Below are 21,671 nucleotides of genomic sequence, written 5' to 3' on the forward strand. Positions count from 1 at the left end.
TTGTTTTTCAGTGAATTCCAATATAATTTCTACTCTTCCAATACAAATTCTCTACTATTACCAGATAATGCAAGAAGAAATGGAGAAACCTGGAAGAAGAAAGAACCACAATCTAACACTGGCAGAAAATTAAGCTGAAATAGATAAAAGCAATCAAGCCAGCTGTCCAAAGAGATCCCCCCCCCAAGTTAAACTTGACTTGTTTATTTCAGTTAAAATGCTTACAAGTCTGGGAAACAATGAAATTCCTAAACAAATTACATTTAAAACCACCACCGCACAATTTTCACCGCCTCTCTCCCTCTCCCAATTCCCTGCCTTCCTCAAAGGTGTGCCTTTGAACAACCAGGACCCAGACCCCAACTCCCCCCCACAAAGTGACTGATGGGTGTGGATGCCTTGGTAAGGCTTCCTTCAGAAGGCAGGCCTGAAACACCTCAAAGTCGGTTCTTCTTTTTTTTTAATTTTAAATTTTATTAACTTAAGGCAATGGGGTTTAAGAGTGACTTGCCCAAGGTCACACAGCTAGGCAATTATTAAGGGTCCTGACTCCAGGGCCAGTACTCTATCCAATGCACCACCTAGCTGCCCCTCAAAGACAGTTCTTACCTGCAGCACTCTGAAGGCACATTTCTTATTCTGATAGGATCCCAACAGGGTCAAAGAGCTCCACAACTTCACAAGGCCACTGCAGAAAAGTCAGATCACATCAGAATAAAACAAAGATGTATTTCTGTGATGGTTTCAGCATCCTCAGCTCTGTCTATCTGTCCTGGCAACTGTTTCTGCCAAAAACTGTCTTGGTAATAAATGCTAAATCTTAAAAGAAAAAGAACAGAAATTCACACCTACATCTATATAGTATGGAAAAAAATCATGCTCAACTCGTTTCTGAAACATTCACATATATTTAGACATTTCAAAGCTCACAAAATGTGCTTTGCATTAGGGACCGTGCCGAATTCTAATGTCATTAGCTTTCTTCTTAGAATACCTGCTCCCAGTAGAGAGAAATAAAACATTTCCCCTCTCATGTCAATACAATGCTCAGTAGACACTGAGGTACCTGGAGCTGCCAATGAAGACCATCCACCTCCCTTTCCAGGCCCCTCAGGATCTTTGTGTCGCAGTCTGCTCCTCACCGGAGACCCTCCCAACTTCTAAGGATCAGCTTCTCTGGTGGTCCCCATTGCCTGAAATACATGCTACTCCATCCGGCCTCAATAAAGTTCCACCTTTTGCAAGACAACTAGCTCAGTCCTCCCTTCTCCTCTGGGATTAGCCCCTGAAGTTCACATAAAGCTGTTTTTCATGTCATACTATAACAAGCTGAGGGCAGAGTCTTTTCGCCTTTCCTTGAATTCGCAGGGCTTGTCACAATAGAGCAGGTGCTTGACTGCCTGCCTTGTGTGGCATTCTGAAAATGTATTAAGAGGGCCCAGAGTGCACCCCCGCCCCAGTCCCTCTTCCATTTTTCTTCCTTTTCTTTTTTTTAGGTTTTTGCAAGGCAGTGGGGGTTAAGTGACTTGCCCAAGGCCACACCGCTGGGTCATCCTGAAGTGTCTGAGGCTGGCTGTGGACTGGGGTCCTCCTGGCTCCGCTGCACCACCTAGCCATCCCCCTCTTCCTCTCTAAATAACATCGTCTACGTGTTTTTAAAAGGCTTGGTGGTTATTACCTGCTACAGATTCTCAGGATTGCCGTTAAGGTCTTTTCTTCAAACGTTAACACATCGAAGGGTAAGGCAGCACCGACCTACATAGGGAAATGAAGCTCTTAGCAGACAATGACCAACCCTCACCAGGCAATATTTCCCACGTTTCGCATTTTATCAACCGCTGGGAAGACGCTTCCGCGTTAACAATTCACTAGGCCCTGTGCCCGAGGCCTATTCGCTGGCACGAGACTATTTAGCTTTCATCAGGAGGCCTGCGGGGCACTACCAAGGGGTCCGCAGCAACCCTGGTGGCGACCCGCCACCCCAAGGCTCCGGTACCTCGCCAAACAAGTCCCTCAAGGCCGAAACGATCAGGTGCTTGAACTGGGCATCGGTCAGTCTGGGTCCGTGGTCCTGGAACTCGCTGGAAGAGAAGCAGGCGTTTAAAGCGGGCCCCGGCCCGGCCGCGTTTCGGGGCCAAAGGCTTCGGGGCTGGACTCACAGCTGGACCTTCAGGTGGTGGTGCTGGGCGGGGCTTCTGTAGACCACCCTTTCAAAGGCGGCCGCGGCAGGCGGCCGGCCGGGCCTGGGGGGCTTCATGGCGGCGGCGGAGCTGCGAGACGCGCGCCTCGTTAGGCTCGGCCGGCCCGGGGGGCGGCGGCCGGCTCGGACGGGACCCTACGGAGGGGAGCCGGGGCGCGCGTGGGCCGGGGGCGCCTCCTCGGGGGCGGCCTCGGCGCCACTGCGTCTGCGCGCGGGGAAGGGCGCGCGCCGGCACACGTGCGCGAGGATGCGCCTGCGCACGCCAGGGCGCGCCATGCTCTTCCGGTTCCTCTTGGCCCGGGGCGCCGCGCGCTTAGCGGCCAACCCTGGCCAACACCGCGGGGCCCGCCGCCATCGGCTCTTCTCCCCGGAAGGGGGAGGCCCTCATCCTCGCCCCAAGGACTCGCCTTTCTCTTGACGCTTCCCCCCGACCGGGAACTCGCCCGCAACTCCTGGGTCTGTCTTCCGGCCACGCCCTCTCACGCTCCTTCCGGCAACAAGCGGCGCGGGCCGGACGTGACGTCGGCGCGCGCCGGCGGCCGCCTCGCCCCTGGAGCTTCCGGGCTGACTTGCCTCCGCCTCTCCGTCGGTTAAAACCACGGCTGCGCCGCGAGCCTCAGTTTCCTCATCCGTAAAAAATAAAAAAAACAAACCAAACCTCGTGAGGCCGACGTTGCGAGGCGGGGCCGCCGCGCGTGCGCAGAGCGAGCCTCCCGGCCGTCCCTCCCCCCGGCGCCGGCGGAGCTGGCCGCTAGGGGTCGCCGCGGCCTCCGCATGACGTCACCCCTGACGTCACCGACCCGCCCAGGCCTGCCTGGCCTCTTAACTACCTGGATTGTTGACATTTTTTTTAGCTTTTCTCGAGGCAGCGGGGTTAAGTGACTCGCCCAAGGCCACGCGGCTACGTCATTATGAAGGGGCCGAGGCCGGATTTGAACTTGGGGCCTCCCGGCCCCAGGGCCGCCCCTTGTTGTAAGCCCCCCTCCAGCCGGGGGCCCTTCCTGCCTCCTGTGCCCACCCCTCCTCCGCCCTGGCTGGGCTGTCCAGCCCTGCCCCCCACTGCCCCCAGCACCCCCTCCTGAGGTGATGCCCCCGCCCCCCGGCTCCGTGGCATGGGGTCTCCCCTGGATCCTGGCACATGGAGCGGGTGCCCACCCCAGGGACTTCCAGGCTGGCCGCGCTGGGCCGGAGGGCCGCTTGGAGATAGACCCCACTCCCAGGACCCTTGCCCCATGGAAGCCGGGTCCTTGGAAAGGCCGGGAGGAGGGGGACAACCTTGGCCTTTGGTCTCGTGCCTACCGCTGCCCTGTTGATGGAGGTGACCGGGCTGTTCCCGATTTTGTTTAATGATCTAAGAGGAAGAGGGTTTTGGTGGAATAGTAGACCATTAAGTGGGCTCAGGGCGGTAACAAGGAAAAAGAACCCCTGTTATTAAAATAAAGTCTACAGGGGGGCTAGGTGGCACAGCGGATAGAGCACCGGCCCTGGAGTCAGGAGGACCTGAGTTCAAATCCAGCCTCAGACTCAATAATGACCTAGCTGTGTGACCTTGCACAAGCCACTTAACCCCGTTGCCTTGCAAAAACCTAAAAAATAAAAATAAAGTCTGCGTATTCCCCAATCAGTTATACCTTGACTGGGTCGACTGAATTGCCCAGGATCTTCTGGAACCCTGATCTTTCATTTAAATAGCTTGTGAAGTCAGCTAAGTGTTAAAAACTGAGACAGGAACACGTGTAGAGTACAAATCTTTGTAGGAAGGAAAATTACTATTGAGCTGGAAGGAGTAACCGGGGCTCAGAGACTTTGCTCCTCTCTCCAGATGTGTTATCAATCAGTCCTAAGGGAGATAAAAATCCTCATTTGTTCCCACTCCATATCCTCCCTGCTGTGACAGACAATTGATTGCTGGTGGTTTTCTGGGTTTGAGGAAGAGACTTATTTAATAGGCATCTGGGGAGTGGGAACCCAATCTGGACCAACAAATCTAGAGCTAAAAGTTAAGAGGTGGGCCCCGGCTCCTGAATGCTGACAGGATAACCTTGTCATGCCACTTAGCCTCTCTTGGTTCCCTGGTTCCTTGCTCTGCAAAACAGGCCAATAAAACATTAAGATTAGTACACTGCCTAGTTAGCTCATAGGATTATTGTAAGAATAAGTTAACAGAAGTGGATCCAACTATGCCCACGTGATGTGGTAAGGAAATGATTCTATAAACTAGAATGGGAGATAAGGTGAAATTGTTCCCCTGAGAATTATTTCCAAATTGGCAGCTTCAAAGTAAATGCAGCCACCGAGTTCTGGCAGGGTCTCATGAGTCTAGGTGATGGACAGACCCAAGCCCTGTGCTTTTGTAAGAAACTGTGTTGCTGGTAGCTTGGCAGGTGTGGGAGAAGGAAGAACTTCTAATCTGTTGTGGCTAATCTTGAAGATCCCATGCCTGCAATTGCTCCCAAGACAAAGTTGTGAGGACCATATCTTCCCCCTTGGCAAACACCTCCTGTCTGCCTTATTGTGACATCTTTTTTTTTTCTTTCAAAGTTTCATTGGATGTTTTACCTGGATCAAAAACGTTGAGTTAAGAATCACAACAAACTTCCCCACCTTCTGATTCCTAACATGACCCTCATTCATTTTGGAGCAAAACCAAGACTGCTCTCTGCCTTTCTACAGGGAAAGGACACTGAACTCTAGGACCTTGGGGTTTCACAGTATACAGTGAGTTTGCAAAATGGAAACTTCTAAATCTAGTAATGTCCAGTGTTGACTATACATGGGTTCAAATTCTGCCTTATTACCACCTGTGTGGATTTAGGTAAGTCATTGAACCTTTGGGAGGGTCTCGGTGAACTCCTTTGGAAAATGAGGGGATGTGGATTCGTTGACCTTTAAGGTCCCTTCCTGCTCTAAACCTATATGAATCTAAGGCTGTGTTTTGAATTTGGCAGGACCCTTATAGTTACTGGGACTCTGACCCCAGACCTATCACGAAATTTTCGGGCTCCACTAGGACATAGGACACAGTATGTTTAACTTAGTTTTTTTGTTTGTTTGTTTGTTTTAGGTTTTTGCAAGGCAATGGGGTTAAGCGGCTTGCCCAAGGCCACAAGGCTAGGTCATTATGAAGTGTCTGAGGCCGAACTTGAACTCAGGTCCTCCTGACTCCAAGACCAATGCTCTATCCACTGCACCACCCAGCCACCCCCATGTTTAACTTAGTTTTGAATTCTAGCTCCACTACTAAGCTTCACCTCAGCTTATTTCTACTGGACAACTTACTTAAGGTCCCACCATATATCAAACACAGTGATAAAAGATAATCCCAGCCCCAAAGGAGCTTTCCATCAGCTGAAAATAGGAAGGAGATAGCCAGAGGAGGGGTATGATGATAATTAGAAGGTAGAAACCCAAGCAGAGTGACTGATGGTAAATGAAGGGCTGTCTAGAGAGTTTGAGCCCTCAATAAAATGAGGCTTTGGAAGGAATTCATTGTATTCTCCAATCAGTGGGAGAGGCAACTGAGGGTAACTGAGGACTACCAAGGCTGAAACAATCTCCACGACAGAGAGATTGCAGTTGAAACTAAAGGAGTCGAGCAGCTGGGTGGCGCAGTGGACAGAGCATTGGCCCTGGAGTCAGGAGGACCTGAGTTCAAGTCCGGCCTCAGACACTTCATAATGACCTAGCCGTGTGGCCTTGGGCAACCCACTTAACCCCATTGCCTTGCAAAAATTAAAAACAAACAAAAAGAAACGAAAGCAGTCTACAAAATGCCCATGTCTGGTATTCACTCCCTCTTCACCTCCGCCTTAAGCATCCCACTTCCCTGAAAACCCAGGTTAGCTGCCATCTCTTTCACTATTGCCACTTCCTCCGAGATTGCTGCTCTCGTTTTCTTGAAATGACCCTGTATTACTTTGTGCAGACTTTGTATTTTCTTATTTGTGTATCTGTGTTATCCCTCTCTATATGATGCCCAGTGAATATAACCTCTTAGAGGGCAGGGAGGGTTTTTCCCAGTAGCTAGCTGTGGATTGCTCCCAGTAAACAAGTCAGTAAGTATTTGTGTTCTAGAAACCGATCTAAGCAGTGGGGATTCCTAAAAAAACAAAAAAAGTAAAAAACCTTCCCTGCTGCCCTCAAAGAGTTCACAGTCAATAGGCAAACAGCTATGAGCAAACAAAACTATGGAAAGGACAAATTGGTGATAATCCCAGAAAGAAGGCATCACCATTAAGGAGGAATCAGGAAAGCCTTGTTGTAGAAGGTGGGGTTTTAGCTGGGACTTGACTGAACTGACTTAGCTTTGTTCTATTTTCATAGTGGGGCTGGAATGGTCAAATTAGATCATGTGTTTGAAAGCAATAGAAAAATTGTCCAACAGATGAGACAACTTTGATGGATCCAATCTCCCCCTTCACTGGAAGGACCTCTGGATTCACCAAAACAACAGACCTGTTTGAGGATATGGAAGTTCTATAGTTCTGTGTGCTTGGTGGCAACAAAGCTAAAGAAGGAAGATCTAAATGGAAGGACAAACAGAATAAGAGTGCTTGTAGCACTGGGCCATAGCTAGTGGAATTAGGCTTTCCTGGACCTCATGACTTCATCCTCCTCCTCCTCCTTTCTGGGACCCAGACTTCCCCATTAACAAGCTTTCCAGCCTCACCCTACCTATAAATGTGTATAGTCAAAGACTTTTTCATTAAAAAGAAACTTTCCTGACCAGCATCACTTTTTGAGGGGGAGGGGCAGGAGGATCCCTACCTTGACCAGATCAGAAGTGAAGCAGTTCCATATGGCCCCAATCCCACTGCTGGTCATCACAGAAATTTGGGCCTGCTCTATTTCCAAGTGGGTGGGTTTACTGTTGTTTAGGTTGCCTGGTTAACCTCTCCGTCCCTTCCATACTCCTGCCTCGGACTCAGAATCCATAACTCAATCCACCTTTTTAGTAGCAGGAATCACAAACATGGGCCACCCCAGCAATGTTTTTACAGAGAGAGAGGATCAAAGGGATATTGGAGGTCCTCATATCCAAAGCCCTTATTTATCAGATGAGGAAAGGGGTCTGGTTCAGTAGTCACCCTAGTCTAAGTGACTTGATTTGGGGGGGGGGGTCTTCTAAAGACTTCTTCCTCAAAATAGAGTGGATTAAGTACTCTTTGAGGAGGAACTAATAGGACTGGGAAACGTTATTCTATCCTTAAACTTGATCTTAGCCCAATTAACCTTCCCAAAGCTAAGAGTTCAATCACAAACCAAAAGCTGAAAGTCATTCCTGCAGCCATGCCTCTTCTGTCCACAAGAGGGGGATGCTTTCTAGTTTTTGCTTGTTTAAACTATCATTGCTGGCCATCCGTGAGTAAAAACAAAAATTATTGATAAGGAGTCAATGATGGGGGAAAGAGTGCTGGGAGAATCTGGGTTCACGTCCCATCTTTGACATGTCCAGGCTGTGTGTCCCTGGGTAAGTCACTCCGCCTCTCAATTTAACAACTCTCTGAGACTAATATACAGAGAAGGCGACATTCCACATTGCCTTAGGAATTCCCTACACTAACAAGATCATAGGTGGAACCCCTCTTCCTGTCCCTAAGGAAGCAGTAGGACAGTACCTAGATGAATTTCCTCAGAACAGCAGTGACCTTGAGATACTCCTTGAGTAGTCTCCTTTGGGGATATTTAAGGAAAGTATACACTATTAGATTTTCAGAAATTATTTCAGTCCAGTTTTGTGTTGAAGCAACAATTGGTCACCTCTTTTATGTCATGGGCCCTTTGGGGCTATATGAAGACTATGGACCCTGCCCCCCCTCAGAAAAAAAATGTTTTTAATTGTATAAAAGAAAATAAACTGGATTGCAAAGGAAATGAATTGTGTTGAAATACAATGATTAAGTTTATAAATTCCAGATTAAGGATCCCTAAATTAGAGGAAAATGAATGGACTAGAACCATCCAAGTCCTATCCGTCCTTGAATTTCAAACTAGGAGATTGACCCTGGCATCCCTTGTGATTCCAAACCCTATCCCTCCTTCCTGCCAGGTATTGTCCCATTATGCTTCCTTTAATCTCAGAGGATAATCAAGGGCAGATTTCTTCCAGCCCTTTGGGCCTCTTTCAGGGACTTGCTGTACACAGAACACCCTGCTTCAGGAGGTGCTTGAGAGATAAGGTGAAGTCACTGCCCTGTAAATCAGAGAAGAGCTCTCAGGGGCTAATGTAACATCGGAGTCCAAAGTAGAAAAGGAATCCCCTTAATCCTATAATAAACTAACCCTCTCAGCCCTTCCTTGGGGCTCATACACAAATTCTGGCAGTCAGTAAGTGGTCAGATCCCGGGTACAGCTAGCTGTTGCTATTACTACCTCTCAGTTACTTAAATTGACATTTGTTACACAAAGAAACCTTGCAAAACAGAGCTGGCTCAATCGAGTCCTTTCTGGATTCAGACTTCTGTTCAAAAAGAAATAAGATATTTCCAGATCAGACCATGGCAATTAGGCTGAGCTACTATTATTTGCATACTGTTAGGACAAGAAGAGCCAAAAACTGAATTCTCCTCACCCCAGATTTCTCACTGTGGAGTTTCAATAGTTTTGAATTATTTTCATACCGCTGGCTGTCCCACCAGCTATCTCTGCAGGTCATGAAAGCACCAGTGAGAAGTTCATGGGAAGATTTTAGCATCTGTACTAGTCCAGGAAGTAATCCCTACTCAAATCCCCACATATCACAGAAATGCAGTAAGCATAGGTGAGGGAGAAAATCCACAGAACTCCATTTCCAATGATAATTGGACCTCAAGAGATTATTAGGAAACTGCTTAGCACCCCACTTCCCTTGAGATTCTGTGACTAAATACAAAGTGATTGTGTCACAAGGTAAAGATTCTCTTTGGTGCAAATGTCTCTTGAGAAACAGAAAAACTGCTCAGAAAACAAATTAGAGCATAAATGAGCCAAAGTTGTTGTCTAGGCTGGGATCCTGATGGTTGCGTGGACCGAGCCAAAGTGGCTTGTGTAACATTAGACTGCGAAAGAAGGGCCTATAGGAGACCCCCATGTCAACCTTGGGAGCAGAGATGGGGGCCAGTGCTGACAAGAGAGGTTTTCTACCTGTGACATGAAGTAGATGCTAGGGCACAGTTCTCAGGAAGACCTGAGTTCCAATGCTACTTCATCACCCTGGGCAAATCACTTTGCTTTCTCTATGACTTGTTTTCCTCTTCTCTAAATTAGGAGAAATAATATCACCAGTAAGGTAATTGTAAGGATCAGATGAATTAATGTATGTAAAACATTCTCTAAATCTTAAAGCACAATATAAACTAACTTCTATCTGTCATTATGATCATTATGATTATCATCAATCAGCATGTAAATCTGTAGAAGAATGTGTTCCTTTGGGGAATGATAGCTGAGAAGATTTCTAAGGTCATATCAGTTTTTATTTTTGTTGTTCCAGGCCTATAATTTCACCAGTAGAGGGAACTTCCTTATATGGAAAATCTCTCTACCCGTGCAGATTGTTACCTGCCCTGCAGCTTCTGTTTTGGGGGTTTCCTTTGGGGAATATGAGAGGTTTGAGTCATTTACTCAGTCACACAGAGGGTCTGTGGACATCAGAGGCCTTGAATTCAACTTGGCTTGACTTGGAGGTCAGTTCTCTATCCTCCATGCCAGTGCAGTCAATTCAAATAAAAGATTGGGAGAGCCACCAAACCATACCCAAGGGTCCCTTAGAAAAGGTCAAATACTGAAGCTGAAACTTAAAACTTTGGCCACATAATGAAAAGACAGACCTCATTTGAAAAGACCCTGCTGTTGGGAAAGATTGAAAGGAATAGGAAAAGGAGACAAGAGGATGAGATGAATAGAGAGTGTCATGGAAGCAGGATACATGAGTGTTGTGGACCCCCTAAGGTCCAGCATCTGTGCATTTGACACCTCTCCTTTTTGTTTAGATTGTGGTTCAGTTTCCCTTTTCTTTCCCAATAACATGCTTTCACTGATTTTATGCTACTCTTTGACAGGATTTTTGTTAGCATTGTGTTAACTGAGTCTCTAGTTGATTTGAGAGTCTCCCTTATTACTCAGGAAGCACATGGTTTGTGAGGATCTAGTGCGAGCTAACACATAGGTGACAGAAAGTTTCCCAAGCCCTCTAAGTTGTCTGTGAGGATGTTTGGGCTTTTCTAAACTCAATACAATTAGAGGGACTGTGGAAGTGGTTGGTCACCAAGGTGGTACAGATGCCAACAGCATGAATGCCAGTCTTGGACAAGCAGAAGGGGGGCATTAGACTGGGGATTCACTGTGAGTTAATCTGGTGCTAATGACCAAACCATTAGAGGATAGTGTTTTGCCCTCCATTCAAAGGGAGATAATGCTATGACAAGCACATGAATTGGATTTGAATGAGCGGGTGCTGTGCTAAATCACCAGCCTCACTTTCTCCTCCAGAACCACCCGAGTCCAATGGTCAGATATGACACAGGACAACTGGAGTTGGCCCTGGATGTGAGGCAATCAGGGTTAAGTGACTTGCCCAAGATCACACAGTTATTAAGTGCCAAGTGTCTGAGGTTGGATTTGAACTCCTGTCCTCCTGACTCCACAGACAATGCTCTATCCACTGTGCCACCTAGCTGCCCTTACTTAGAAGATGAGACACAGGATGACCCTTAAATTCCTGAGTACAGGTAAAATTTTCTGAGGTCAGAAGTCCTCAAGAACAAAATGAAAGGGAGAGTCGAAGCACTCGACTGGCCTGGCAGTTCCCCTTTCCTGTTGAGATGGAGCGCCCTTTCCTTTTGACAAAACCTTGAGATACCTCCATGCTCTGGAACCATGGAGAACTATAGGTAGAGTGTCAGAAGGGACCTTCCCGACTGGAGAAAAGCAGAAAGACTAATGACTGCCATCACCACCTGGAAACCCTCCAAAATTCCATCCCATGGCTTGAATAGAACTTGGAAATGAGAATCCTAAACTACTGTGGATAATCTTCAATGAATCAGGAAGAATAGAAGTCCTGGACAGGACACAGGCCAATGTTAAAATGATTTCTAAAAAAAGAGAATAATAATAGCTAACATTTCTATAATATTTTTAGTCTGCAAAACACTTTACAAAAGTGATATCATTTGATCTGACTCTCAAAATAATCCAACAAAGCAAGCTATAATCATTATTCCCTTTTTTACATATGAGGAAAATGGTTGAGAGAGGGGAAGCCATGATTCAGCTTGAAAAACCTTAAGGGATGATTCAGACATCACTCTTCTCTGGGTTCCCTGGACTCTAAACTTGGCATCCTAAGCCATAAATCCTGCAAACTGCAGTTGATTTTTGGCAAAAATTCCTGGCCCAGGCTGGCAATGGCCTCTCTTAGGCATCCTTGTCAGCACTGTCAACTGTTTCATCCATTGAGACCCAGAGGAGATCTAGGCTTGCTGAGAAGTCTCGGCTCTCACCATGCTTGTTCCACTGGAGCCACCAACATTGCTACTAGTGGGTGACCATCAAATGGGAGTTCCTTTGATCTCTGTCTCTTCTCCCTGCTATTTGGTAGATTTGGGGATTTGGTATGGTCCCACCCAGCTGGAGTTTTTTCTCCTTGTCAGCAGGTGCCAAGGCTGCCAGTTTTTCTGAGAGGAGACTCCCCTCCCCTCCCATCCCACCCCATCCCATCCCCTCCCATCCCCTCTTACCCCATCCCATCCCATCTCAGGGTTCTGCCTTTCTCTTCAGAGCCTCCACCTGTGGTTCAGCTTTTCGGGGTAGAGCAAAACAAGCCCATTTCCTCTTTCTTTGAATTCTTGACACACTTATTGTGGATCACCCCCACACACACACAACTTTCCTCCAGACTAAATAACCCAGATTCCTTCAATCGGTCCCTATTTGGCTTGAAATGGAGATCGTCAATTTAAAGTTGGACAAAATCATAAAGGTCATCGAATTCAATCTTTCATTTTACCGGAAACTCAAACCAGAGAAGTAAAGTGATTTGCCACCTTGCTAACCTTCTTCTGGGTGTTTTTCAGCTGATCAATTAGCTTTTGTGGAACCCTGAACCAAATCCAATACTCCTGATGTCATACAATCAGGGCCCACTACAGAAAGACTCTCCCTGGCTCTGTCAGCACTGCTGAAGGTCACCCTCACTTTCTTGGCTGCCAGAGCAGACTGCGACTGACACAAAGGGATTTTCCACAACTTTAAAACCCTTAGTTCTTTTTTAGATGAATTACTATCTAGCAATTCCCTATCTTGTAGTCGGGCAATTAATTTTTTGAATGCAAGTATAGACATTTCTCCCTAGTAAATCTTATTTGACTAAGTTGTAACAACCCAAATGTTTCCGAATATTGATTTATATCCAGTAGGTTAACCACCTTTCCCAGCTTTGAGTCTAATCCAAATCTGATAGAAATGGCATCCATTTTTTTATCCAAGACTTTGACAAAATCAGTAAATAGCACAGGGACAACAGCAAATCCTTCGGGCACTCCATTAGATTCCTCCTAAGTTTTTATTGAGCTATTTATAACTACTCTGAATCCAAACAATTAACTAGTTCCAAATTCATTTAGTAGTATTATGATCTAACTGGCATCTCTCTGCCTTTTCTATAGAAGCAGGGGAGACTAAATGGAATGCTTTGCTAACATTTAGATATATAACTCTCCACAGCCTTCCCTTTATTTACCACATTTTTATGTTTCTCTTCATGTCTTAGGCTTCAGAAACCTGAATTAGGTGTGTTCTCATAGAATATTTTGGAGACAGGGAAAATGAATGTAGGTTACTAAAAAGAGAGTCCAAACTTTATCTCTCTTCCTCTCCCTTCCCCTAGGACAAAACTATCAAAATATCAACTGGTCTATCAGCTTTCCCACACGTCAGGCAAGGAATCTCATTACTCTAGCAAGTTCATGTCTTCTAAAAATGAGGTCACTATTCGATCTTAGGATTCGGGCCATGGGAAAAGACCAGTCTAAGCAAAATTGGGAATCAATCAACCAACCAACAGATCTTTATTTAATGTGAACTCATTCAGCATTGTATAAGGCAGAAAGAGAGCCTAGGGTCAGAGACATCATTTTGGAGGTTGCTGTTGTAATCTAGGCTGAAATGATAATAGGAATGATGGTGAGAGTTCAGAAAAAGGAACAGGGGAGGAAAAGTGAATGAATTCAGATTACTGCCACATTGAGGAATCATGTGAGGGGATAAGGATGATCATAGAGATATTTGGAAGAAAAAACCTGTAGATTTAGTTACTATCTGGAATCAGGGAAAATAAAGGAGAAGGAAAATCAAAGATGAGTTCATTTGCAGATTTTGGATGTGAATGAAATGAAGGATGATTGTGCCATTAACATACATGGAAACTGGGAGGAGCTGACTAACCAAGGGAAGAAAACAGATGTAGCTATTCTTATACACCCTGAACAAACAAAATAAATTGCCTAGGACAGCTGGCAAGAAATGTCTTTATTTGAAATATAAAGCTGTTTGTGTGGGTGAGTGGGAGGAACAGAACCTCATGGCTGGTCCTCAATGTAAGACTAATGTTGTGGAAATTCCTGCAGGAAGAGAACAGTTAATATAGGTTAGATTGTCCCAGGGATTGGAGGGAGGGTAGGTCAAGTTTGTTTAGAAACTGGAACAGTTTCATTTTGGACTAACCCCCAGGGATAGGGGAAATTTAGGTTGGTTTTAGTTTGTTCCATGGATTGGAGAAGTTTCGGTTCAAATTAGGTTTTTCCCAGAGAGATGTGATGGGGTCCAGCATTAATAAGATACCTGTAAGTGGCCCCTTGGAAACTATACTCCCAATAGTTAATTGGATGTCTAAATATTGAGCTTGAATTATGTGACATTTCATTATATCAAACTGAAAAAATTAAGGCTAGCAAACGTTTTTTAACTCATTGTTTTTCTGTGTTTTTCAGAGAAAAAAATTTTGTCTTGTGATTATTGTTTGTAGATTCTGTTACCTTGAAAGATTTCTAAAGAGAAAATGCATGTTGGTGGAGTTGTGAACTGATACAAACTTTCTGGAGAGCAATCTGGAACTATGCCCAAAGGCACTAAAATTATGCATATCCTTTGATCCAGCAATCCCTCTACTAGGTCTGTATCCCAAAGAGATCACAAAAATGGATAAAAAATCCACACATACAATAATATTCATAGCAGCTCTTTTTGTAATGGCAAAGAATTGGAAATTGAGGGGATGCCCATCAAAATATGGTATATGAATGTGATGGAACACTATTGCTCTATAAGAAATCAGACCCCCTTGGGGCGGCTAGGTGGCACAGTGAATAGAGCACCTGCCTTGGAGTCAGGAGTACCTGGGTTCAAATCTGACCTCAGACACTTAATTACCTAGCCATGTGGCCTTGGGCAAGCCACTTAGCCTCATTGCCTTGAAAAATCTAAAAAAAAAAAAATCAGATCCCTACCTCACAACACTATTGTTCTATAAGAAATCATGAAGGATGGGATTTCAGAAAAAAATCTAGAAAGACTTGCATAAATTGTTGCTGACTGAAATGAGCAGAGCCATTGTACACACTAACAGCAACATTGGTGATGATCAATTATGATGGGCTTATTCATTTCAGTAGCACAATAATCAAAGACAATTCTAAGACTGGTGATGGAAAATATCATCCATGTCAGAGAAGGAACTGCAGAGTTTGAAAGCAGACCAAAGCTTACTACCTTCAGTTTTTCAAAGCTGTCTTATGTATTATGTTATTTTTTGTCTCTAAAGTTTTTCTTCTATTTTGATTGGATTGGATTCTTCTTTCCTAACATGATTAATATGGATTTATGTTTAGCATGGTGATACATATATAGTCTATATTAGATTGCCTATATTTCTGTCAGGGGATGGAAGAGGGAAGGGACGAAGAAAAATGTAAAACAAAAATGATTGTTGAAAACTACTTTGCATGTAGTTGGAAAAATAAATATTTAAATTTTTTACAAAGGGAGAGAGAAAGAATGTAGCCAGTCAGAAAAACTGCTAAAAAGTTGTGCCCAAAGAGTTTAGAATGCTAGGGAAGAGTCATGAAATTTCATAATCAGGACTAACCCCCACTTTGGGCTTTCATTGGGAGATTAGGCTTTAAAAAAAAAGTCAAAAACATCTTACTAGATTTTGAAGGTTTGGAGATTAATCATTTTAAGACCGCAGGGGCGAGCTCTTGGGATTTGTTGGATTTATTCAGGAGGATCAAGAGGTGGGTATAGGATTGTGATACCTAGGGATGAAGAGGCCCAGAGAAAATGCTCTCAGATCTTGCATACTCACAGAAGACTTACCTGTTGGAAAGCCACTGTAGAAAGACATGAATGGAGGCAAGAGCAAAGGATGAAACACTGTGTTTGTGCGTGTGTTTGTGCGTGTGTGTGTGCGCGTGTGTGTGTCTGTGAAATTCCCTAATTAGGGTGCAAGCTCCCTGAGGGAAGTGATTATTTTTTGACTTTCTTATACCAACAGGCAGCTTGGGAATGGATTGATCGATTGACAGGAAAACTATAGCCACAATGAAGACAATAAGGTGATCAAACATGACACTGAAAGAAGGCTGAACTCAGATTAATTGTTATCTTAGTCCCGGAGAGAGGATGGTGTAACTTACTTAGCTGTTCTAGGTTAATTGACACAAGGAAAGGTTGTGTAGTCTTTGCTCCCCACAACACTGGGTTGTGTTAAAAGTCTGATAATGCTAAAAAGCAAAGTCTGTGCATTGGACAGACCAAGTCAAGTCAATAAGACTTTTCTGGGAACTCAAGGTCTAAACCAGGGGTGTCAAACTCAAATAGAACCAGGCCATTAAACCATTCATAAGTGTCCTATAGGCTGCATATTGCTTTAGAAAATCACATACTAACATGATGTTCTATTGTATTTTTATCTATTTGGTTAAAGATTTCCCATTTAGATCTTAATCTGGTTTGAGCTACTCTCAAAAGTATTGACCAGATCAAAGAATACTGAATGTCATTTAAAATGATCAACCCCCGGGGGGGGGGGGGGGAAGTAGTGGATGGAGCATTGGCCCTGGAGTCAGGAGGACCTGAGTTCAAGTCCGGCCTCAGATACTTAATAATTACCTAGCTGTGTGGCCTTGGACAAGCCACTTAACCCCATTTGCCTTGCAAAAACCTAAAAAGAAAAAATGATCAACCTTACTCTGGACAATCCAGCCTGTGGACAGCCCATATGTCACTCTTATCATATAGAGAAGATGACTCAGCACACTGGGTGGGTTGTGGGAATGTAGGAAAGAGGTTCCTTGGAGACTGAAGGACCCAGAACACCTGGGAGTGTGGAATCTTGCCAGTAACTGTTAGTTCCAGAATCAAAAGACCTTAAGGTCAAATTGTGTCCTTGTCATTTATTACGTGTGTGACTTTGGACAAGTCTCCACCATAGGGGAAGGGATGCTGAACATATGGCTTCTAAAGTCCCTTCCAGCACTAGATTTATGATCCCTAAGGATCAAAATTCAAGACCACCCCAAATGACCCTTGTTCTAGGCCACGCTTTTGCTGTGTCATCTGTTTTACAAACAATTTCATCATGGCCTGGGAAAGACCAAACTGGGTTAGTCAAGGGGCCAAGCAAAAGAGGCTTTCTGAGGCGCCTGCTGCCTCCTCTGCTTTATTTAACACTGGAAACCCTAAAGAAGGAAATAGAAAGTGAGAAAAGTGGGAAAAGAGCTGGGTTTAGAGTCCCAGAATCTTGTCCTGCCACTGCCTCTTAACTCCCATCGGGACCTTCCTTCCTTATCTGTAAAATAAAGGGCTTGGTCTAGATCCTAGTTGTTTGAGGACAAATGACATCAGAAAGGGGATATCCTGACTTGCAAGTAAATTGTATTGGAGTGAGGCAGGGTGAGGGAGGAAGGGTTAGGACTTCACATCAAAATGGTCAGGGTAACCTGAGCCTGTGAGCAGGAGTAAGGACTATCTGACCAGTGGGCTATGTAAGGCCTGTGAAATCATTTGGTCTGGAGCTGCCTTGGCAGGTAGGACCTGAAATTCAATAAATCTAGGAGCTTTTGTGTTTGTTCTTACAAGGTAATGGGGTTAAGTGACTTGCCCAAGGTCACACAGCTAGGTAATTGTTAAATATCTAAGACTTAATTTGAGGGGCGGCTAGGTGGCACAGTGGATAAAGCACCGACCCTGGAGTCAGGAGTACCTGGGTTCAAATCCGGGCTCAGACACTTAATAATTACCTAGCTGTGTGGCCTTAGGCAAGCCACTTAACCCCATTTGCCTTACAAAAAAAAAAAACTGAATTTGAATTCTGATCCTCCTGACTCCAGGGCCAATACTCTATCTACTGCACCACCTAGTTACCCCAATTTATGTGCTTTCCTTGGGTATTTTTTTAATTTTGTAAGGCAATGGGTTAAGTGACTTGCCCAAGGCCACACAGCTAGACAATTATTAAGTGTCTAAGGCTGCATTTGAACTCAGGTCCTCCTGACTCCAGAGAAGGTGCTCTATCCACTGCGCCACCTAGCTGCCCCAATCTATGAACTTTTTAAGGATGAAATAATTAAATGTCAGACCAAATGTAGTGGGCCAATTTGTAGATTGATAATTTTTTATGACCCTCAAATGATATTATAAATATCCAAATGGCCCTTGGCAGAAAAAAGGTTCCCCACCCCTGGACTAAAGGCAGGATTAGGAGATGGGAGGGTAATTCCAAGCAGCCTAAACACCCAGGTTTTATTTATTGCAAATCAATGTTCAGAAGATGTCCTCCTGGGAGATTTGCTGGGGGTGAGGCTGGGGAAGACAGCTTAGTGACTGAGTGAAGGACCCAGAATCAGGAATCATTGAGAACTAGAAGAGACCCTGAAAGTTATCTTGGTCCAGTTCTCCCATTTTTATGGATGGAAAAATAGGTCTAGAGGTAAATAGTGAGAGAGTTGGGGTTCAAACCCAGGCCTTCGCACTCCAAATCTGTGCTTTCTCTCCACCATCCCATGAACTTCCCCTCTTCCCCCATTCCCCTCCCCATATGCTGCATGACTATGAACCAGTCATTTCAACCCCTGGGCCTCAGACAACTGTCTAAAACCAAGTGTAGAGACTAGGCTGGCCTTTGTAACAGGGAAGGGGAGTTTCCATATCTCCAATATCATCAATCCTTAATATATTAATGAGAACATAGAAAGATAGGTCAGAATTAGCATTTACAGACACAGAAAAGGCCAATAAGGTAGAGTTTGACCAGGTTGGTTTTTTTTACTCCAGACAGACCATTTCAGTTAGCTACAAATTACAAACAGGATACAAAACAAGACTTAGAAATCACTTAGACTGGCCACCCTGCTTTTCTATAAACACACTCATTTCCCCCCCTTTAACAAACACATGAGCTCACTTATGAGTTTGAAAATAGAATCATCTATGTAGTCCTGATCAAATTCATCACTTTATATCATTTCAGGAAAATTTTACAGCTGTTACCCTTGTCATCAGTCCTATGACTGTGCGGAGAATTCATAGAATTCAGTAGTATCAACATATTATTTACATCCAAGGATTTTCAGCAGCATGGGTTAATAGAAAAGAAGCAAGTCACTTGTTTGTGTAAGATGGAACCTTAATTTGATCATTTGCATCATTACCTAAATTATTATTGCTTAGTTTGCTAATTAGGCCCCAATTCTTGAAAAACTAATGATTCCAGGGACATACCTGGCAACCAGGTTTTCATTACCCTTCAACTAGCTTGTCTATTTTCAAAGGCTGACCCATACCCACAGCTAAGATAAGTACCCTTAAGAGCTGATCCCAAGCTTAATACCTCTCTCTTCTCCAACACTTGTAAACATTTTAGATTAGACAGTCTTGGTGCTTCAGCTCATAAATGGCTCTCTTCTCAAAGTCTCTGGAAACAGCTTCAATAAATCAGACATGAGCAGAAATTAATGCTGTGGGTTCCAGAACTTAAGATTGTCTCCTATCATAATGGGTTATCATGCAAGGCAAAAAGTTCTAATAGAAATATTGTGACATCTCAGTCAGTAAGGAAGGTCTCTTGGACTTGATACAGATTTGAAGGTTACAGTCCACTATGGTCAGCTGGCACAAAATTGTCCCTGTGTTGTCAGCTGGTTGAAAGTAAAAGACTTCTTTGTCTATTCCATGGCTCAATTTCTTTTATTCCACCTGATTTTCCACTTTGTTAAAAAACAATTAAATTCTCTCTGGTCCCTTATGGAAACAGAGCGCCATAGTACTAATAATTTAGAAAGTGATCATGATTCTGGTTTCCACAGGGACTTTGGCACTTCACCTGTGTGTTGGGTACAGGATCCCTGAGAAGCGAACAGAGCATCGGATTTCTGAAATTTGACCAGATATGAGGGAGGGGCTGGATCCCAAAGGAAGCTCAATCATGCTTCTTGTTGTTGGCTGCACTGTTCACAGAAGATAAGAACTCCACGATGAGCTTGGCTGTCTTTCGGGGCCGCTCCATCACCACAGAGTGGCCACAGTTCTCCAGAAGTTCCACCTGAGAGTTGGAGATTCCCTTAGCCAACAAGTCAGCTCCAGATACATCTAGGACCTGAGCAGCAAAAGAACTCAGGGTTATGTGGATATCTCATCACATTCTCACTAGACTAAGAGTCCTAAGACTTAGATTCAAATCCTTCCTCTGACAATCCATGTTGTTGCATCACCTTGGGAAAGTTGGGGCTCCAAACAATTTTCTTATAAAATAAATTATAGGGAAAATGCTGATCTGCATTGATAGAAGGAGTTTTCCATTGAGAGCTCTTTACCCAAAGAAATTATCCATAGGTCTGAGTACTAACATACCACTCAAAGCAGATTTCATTGCCTCCTTAAATCAACAGTTTTCTTTACTAGTGAATCACAAAAACAAACAAAGAACAACCCAGAAAAGAGCAAAGAGCAAAACTCCCATGGACTGGAGATTTTTCAAAGGGAATCCCAGATCCAGAGGTGGAAGGGAACCCAGAAGTCATCTAGTTCAACACCCTCTTTTTACAAATGAGGAAGCAGAAGCAGGGAGAACTTTAGTGATTTGTTCAATACCTTAGCGATAAATAGGATTTGAATCCAGGATCTCTAAGTCTAAAGCCAATGAACAGTTTTCTTGTTGGGAATTCTCTTGCTATTCTCCCATTCTACTTAATTTTTGTCACAAATATTCATTTTCTGAATTGGATTATATATTACATCTACTTTCTGAAGTTCCTGAGTCCTGCCCTCATTCTAGATAAGATAGTCATTATCTACATCTCTAAAGGCAAAAACAATCCTGCCCCCATTCCAAGATCCTTGACATATCTCAGATATAGAGCTAGGAGAAACTTCAAAGGTCATTTAGTCCAGTCCCCTCCTTTTGCAGATGAGGAAGCTAAGGCCCAGGGAATTGAGACAATTTGCCTGGTGCCTTCCAAGTAATAAATAAAGGAGTAGGATTTGAACTTGAGTCCTCTACCTCTACAGTTAGCATTCTTCCCACTGTAACAAAGTAATTGATTTTTAACCTCAGAAGTTGCTTTAGGAAGAATATCAAGTGCATGAGCCCATTGGTTTAACAGTTTGACATTAAAGAAAATGAAAAAGTACAAGGCAGAGGTAATTAGAGAAACTTTGTTCAGGACTTGGCAGATGGTGGTCCTGTTGAATGTGACAATTTATGGAAATTGTGCTCATTTCAGGAGCAGGTTTATCACAATCAAGAGAGGACTGGACCAGGGCATATCAGGAACAGTTGAAGGAACATTCCATGTTTGGCCTGGAGAAGATAAGATTTGGGGGGAATGGGAGAGAGGATACAATATCTGTCTTCAAGGCAAAAAGGGCTACCACCCCATGGAAAATAATTTAGATTTGTTTTGCTGGGTCCCACAGGGCAGAATGTAGTGCTAGAGTTGTAAAAAAACAAATTGGGCCTCAATGTGAGGATCAATCATTAAAGTTATCCAAGAGTGAACTGGGAAAATGAAAGACTACCCTCAGAAAATCTATTATGATTCAGGTGACTAAAAACAAAAAAAGATTCACAACAATTCATTATCTCAGATAAGGCAAAACTAGCCAAGTAACCAATCAGGGTAAAAACTGATCAAATCAAGAAAGACAGACTGGACAACAACCAAAAAATGTATATGCACAGATGGCAAAGCAGTTGAGCTAGGAAGAGAAAAGCTAGAGCAATTGCAATTTTGATAGTAACATAATAGAAGGAAGCTTCATAATCTTTTCTCAGTGCTAGATAAATTCAAAAGATAAGGAAAGTCTGAAACCAGATGAATTGCGAGGGTATAAATTTGACTGAGTGATTAAAGAATACACTTTTTTGGTAGATCACAGTACATTTAAAAACAGTGATCATAAAATTGCTGATAAAAGTGGAATGAGGGCAACTAAG

At 44.0% G+C, this 21,671-nt stretch overlaps 2 protein-coding genes across 4 annotated transcripts in view; both read right to left on the minus strand.

Moving 5' to 3' along the window:
* Position 1: 1 nt before the first annotated feature.
* RPP14 (ribonuclease P/MRP subunit p14) lies at positions 2-2,599 on the minus strand. The gene is made up of 5 exons (XM_074198878.1): positions 2,160-2,599; positions 1,997-2,081; positions 1,679-1,755; positions 610-688; positions 2-89 (listed from the first exon to the last, which is right to left on the minus strand). Exons 1-5 carry the CDS (start codon positions 2,255-2,257, stop codon positions 30-32), a joined length of 399 nt encoding a protein of 132 aa, XP_074054979.1. The 5' UTR covers positions 2,258-2,599; the 3' UTR covers positions 2-29.
* Positions 1,999-21,671, minus strand: part of ABHD6 (abhydrolase domain containing 6, acylglycerol lipase) — a 56,669-nt gene continuing 36,996 nt past the window's right edge. For 2 of the 3 annotated variants that reach the window (XM_074198874.1, XM_074198876.1), the window contains exon 9: positions 18,420-19,832. In XM_074198874.1, the coding sequence (XP_074054975.1) occupies positions 19,656-19,832 (177 nt within the window). In that variant the 3' untranslated portion in view covers positions 18,420-19,655. Of the gene's footprint in view, positions 2,082-2,607; positions 2,825-3,831; positions 4,041-18,419; positions 19,833-21,671 lie in introns of those variants that run through there. The other variant, XR_012471041.1, reaches the window with a different exon arrangement.

Source organism: Macrotis lagotis, chromosome 8 (assembly GCF_037893015.1).
Source record: "Macrotis lagotis isolate mMagLag1 chromosome 8, bilby.v1.9.chrom.fasta, whole genome shotgun sequence".
NCBI lineage: Eukaryota > Metazoa > Chordata > Mammalia > Peramelemorphia > Peramelidae > Macrotis > Macrotis lagotis.